At 36.1% G+C, this 2377-nt stretch overlaps 1 protein-coding gene across 1 annotated transcript in view; it reads right to left on the bottom strand.

Moving 5' to 3' along the window:
• The window catches only part of LOC107687252 (citron Rho-interacting kinase-like), a gene marked incomplete at its 3' end in the record, with an annotated part of 75577 nt that overhangs the window by 14278 nt on the left and 58922 nt on the right, over nt 1-2377 (bottom strand). The window contains exon 29 of the mRNA XM_016484508.1: nt 304-430. Coding sequence (XP_016339994.1) covers nt 304-430 — 127 coding nt within the window. The remainder of the gene's footprint in view (nt 1-303; nt 431-2377) is intronic.

Below are 2377 nucleotides of genomic sequence, written 5' to 3' on the forward strand. Positions count from 1 at the left end.
TGTGTGTGTGTGTGTGAGTGTGTGTGTGTGTGTTTGTGCTTAATGGACAAGGATTGTTAGAAATCTCAGACAGTACAGTAATTTCTGGCAAAAGATGAGTGTAACTTGAGTGAAAAAAAAAGATTTATAGATTTAGCGGATTCCACAAGCAGGCAGACGCCAAAACTCAAACTGTTCATTCCAGACTGTAAAGTGCCTGCGGTTCAATGTGAAACATTCAATCACACAAACTCAGTCTTAAATGTACATCAGACTGTAATGAGACAGATTTTATGAATGAGATGAACTCTGAGTCTCATTAACATGCTCCTGTCTCTCTCACCTTCTTCTTCTTGGTGGGCTGGTCCATCTTGGCCTGCAGAAAGTCGATGAGTTTGGTCTGCTGTGAGATGGTTCCCTCCATTTTTACTTTCTCGTGCGAGTAGACGGCCTGAGAAGAGACCAGGAGGAAGAACATGAAGACACGGATGAGTTTAAGTCGCAATGTGGACATTGACACTAATAACCCTAAATTAAACTCAAATTCAGAACTCTACAGAAGACAACGGTGTCATTATTCAGCTCAAGTCAGTTCTCATCCAATACTGTTGTTTGTGAGTTTGGGGGCGGGGCTATCTGTTTGATGACCAATGACAGACAGGATTGTGTTCAGAAAACCTGTTTGGAAATCATCATTATTATTTATCCTCTTGTTAAAGTTAAACACTAACATTATTTCATAATTTGAGCCGCATTAATTTAGGATACTGACACACATTGTGACATTTGACTAGTCAGAACTAGGGCTGTCAAATAAAAATTCGAATTTCGAAGATCTGTCGGATTTAAAATAAAAATCCACATTCGAATGCAAAAACGTCGCTCATTCAAAATATTGCAGAAAAAGGGAACATCACTGCGGAGAAGATGTTGTTTACGGCAAAATTGAAAAAGTCGTTCACACAGAACGCATATTTATTGCATTTTCTAAAGGGACATCTAACACTGCTACACTCGAGTCTCGCACAAGAGCCGCATGTTTGGAAAGCCATGTAAAATTAATGTAAGTTCAACTTTTAAAAAATAAGACTTTATGGCGTTTTTTCCCCCCATCTGTTTAGTACTATGTGATTGGCTTTCGTCCCTTTGTATTGAACTATGCATACATGATGCTGTTTTATTTATAATTGTTTAAGCAACTTAATTAATTATATTAACATTATGCAGTATTTCACTGATAGTCATGTTATTTTATTGCTATAATAAACGTGCATTAGCAATATTTTGCTCGATGCGTCCTCTTGTGGCCTCAGGAGAAAAGCCAAAAGCTTTTTTTCCCCTTAACTGAAATGATGCCTTTTAAATTCAAATATAATTCGAATATAGATAAATATTAAGTGCAAAATTCGAATTCAGTTTTTCAGCCATTTTTTTGACAGCCCTAGTCACTACTATTTATTGTGACGTGTATGGTATCTTGAGGCGGTTGGCGAGTGTGTGTGTGTGTGTGAGAGAGAGTGTGTGTGTGTGTGTGTGTGTGTGTGTGTGTGAGAGAGCTGACACACAAACACACACACTCATCCATCAGTCCAGAAAAACACCTGCTAGTAACATGAGACTCCTGTGACCACTTCAGATGGGTATTTCAAGGGGAAGATGTCTGATTTCATGACTACATCCATTATTAACTATATATCATAGTATCGTTAGCAAAGGAAACTTCTGATCTCTGCACAGACGTGACGTTCGGAGCAGAACGCTCATCGTTATTTTAGTGGAGAAGCTGTTGTAAATGTTGAGATCAGAGATACTGAAGGTCTTCTGCAATGTCTTTGTTTATGTTAATGTTTATATGTTTGTTTTCTCTCCAACTGTTTCAACCGCGCAAATTTATCAACATGTATTTTACAGTAATTCTGGTCTACTGACGTATAAACCCTTGTTTTTGCAGTGATTGTGATGAGCAGATGGTCTTTCATTGTGTTCTGGGACACATCCATGTTTACAGTGCAAATCTAAAATGTCTTCACAGATGTTAATAGCACGAGTAAACTGGGACTAGGGCTGCATGATAAATCAAAATGAAAATCGCAATCACGATTAGGCAGAAGCTATGTTTGTTATGCGCATCTTTCAGTGAAGCACGGTTCTGTGATCAGCAGTAAATCTCCATCCAAAGTGCCAAAATAAATTAATAAATATTATGTATGCATGTATGTATGTGTACACACACACACACACACACACACACACATATATACTTACATAAATATTATTTTATTATTTTTATAATTATTTATTATTTTATTTTGAATATATTCTTATTATAATATGAAATAATATATTACAATTTATTATTTATATATTTATTTATTTTTACAAATGTTTATGCTTTTAA

Source organism: Sinocyclocheilus anshuiensis, unplaced genomic scaffold, assembly GCF_001515605.1.
Source record: "Sinocyclocheilus anshuiensis isolate Anshui unplaced genomic scaffold, SAMN03320099.WGS_v1.1 scaffold745, whole genome shotgun sequence".
Classification (NCBI taxonomy): Eukaryota; Metazoa; Chordata; class Actinopteri; order Cypriniformes; family Cyprinidae; genus Sinocyclocheilus; species Sinocyclocheilus anshuiensis.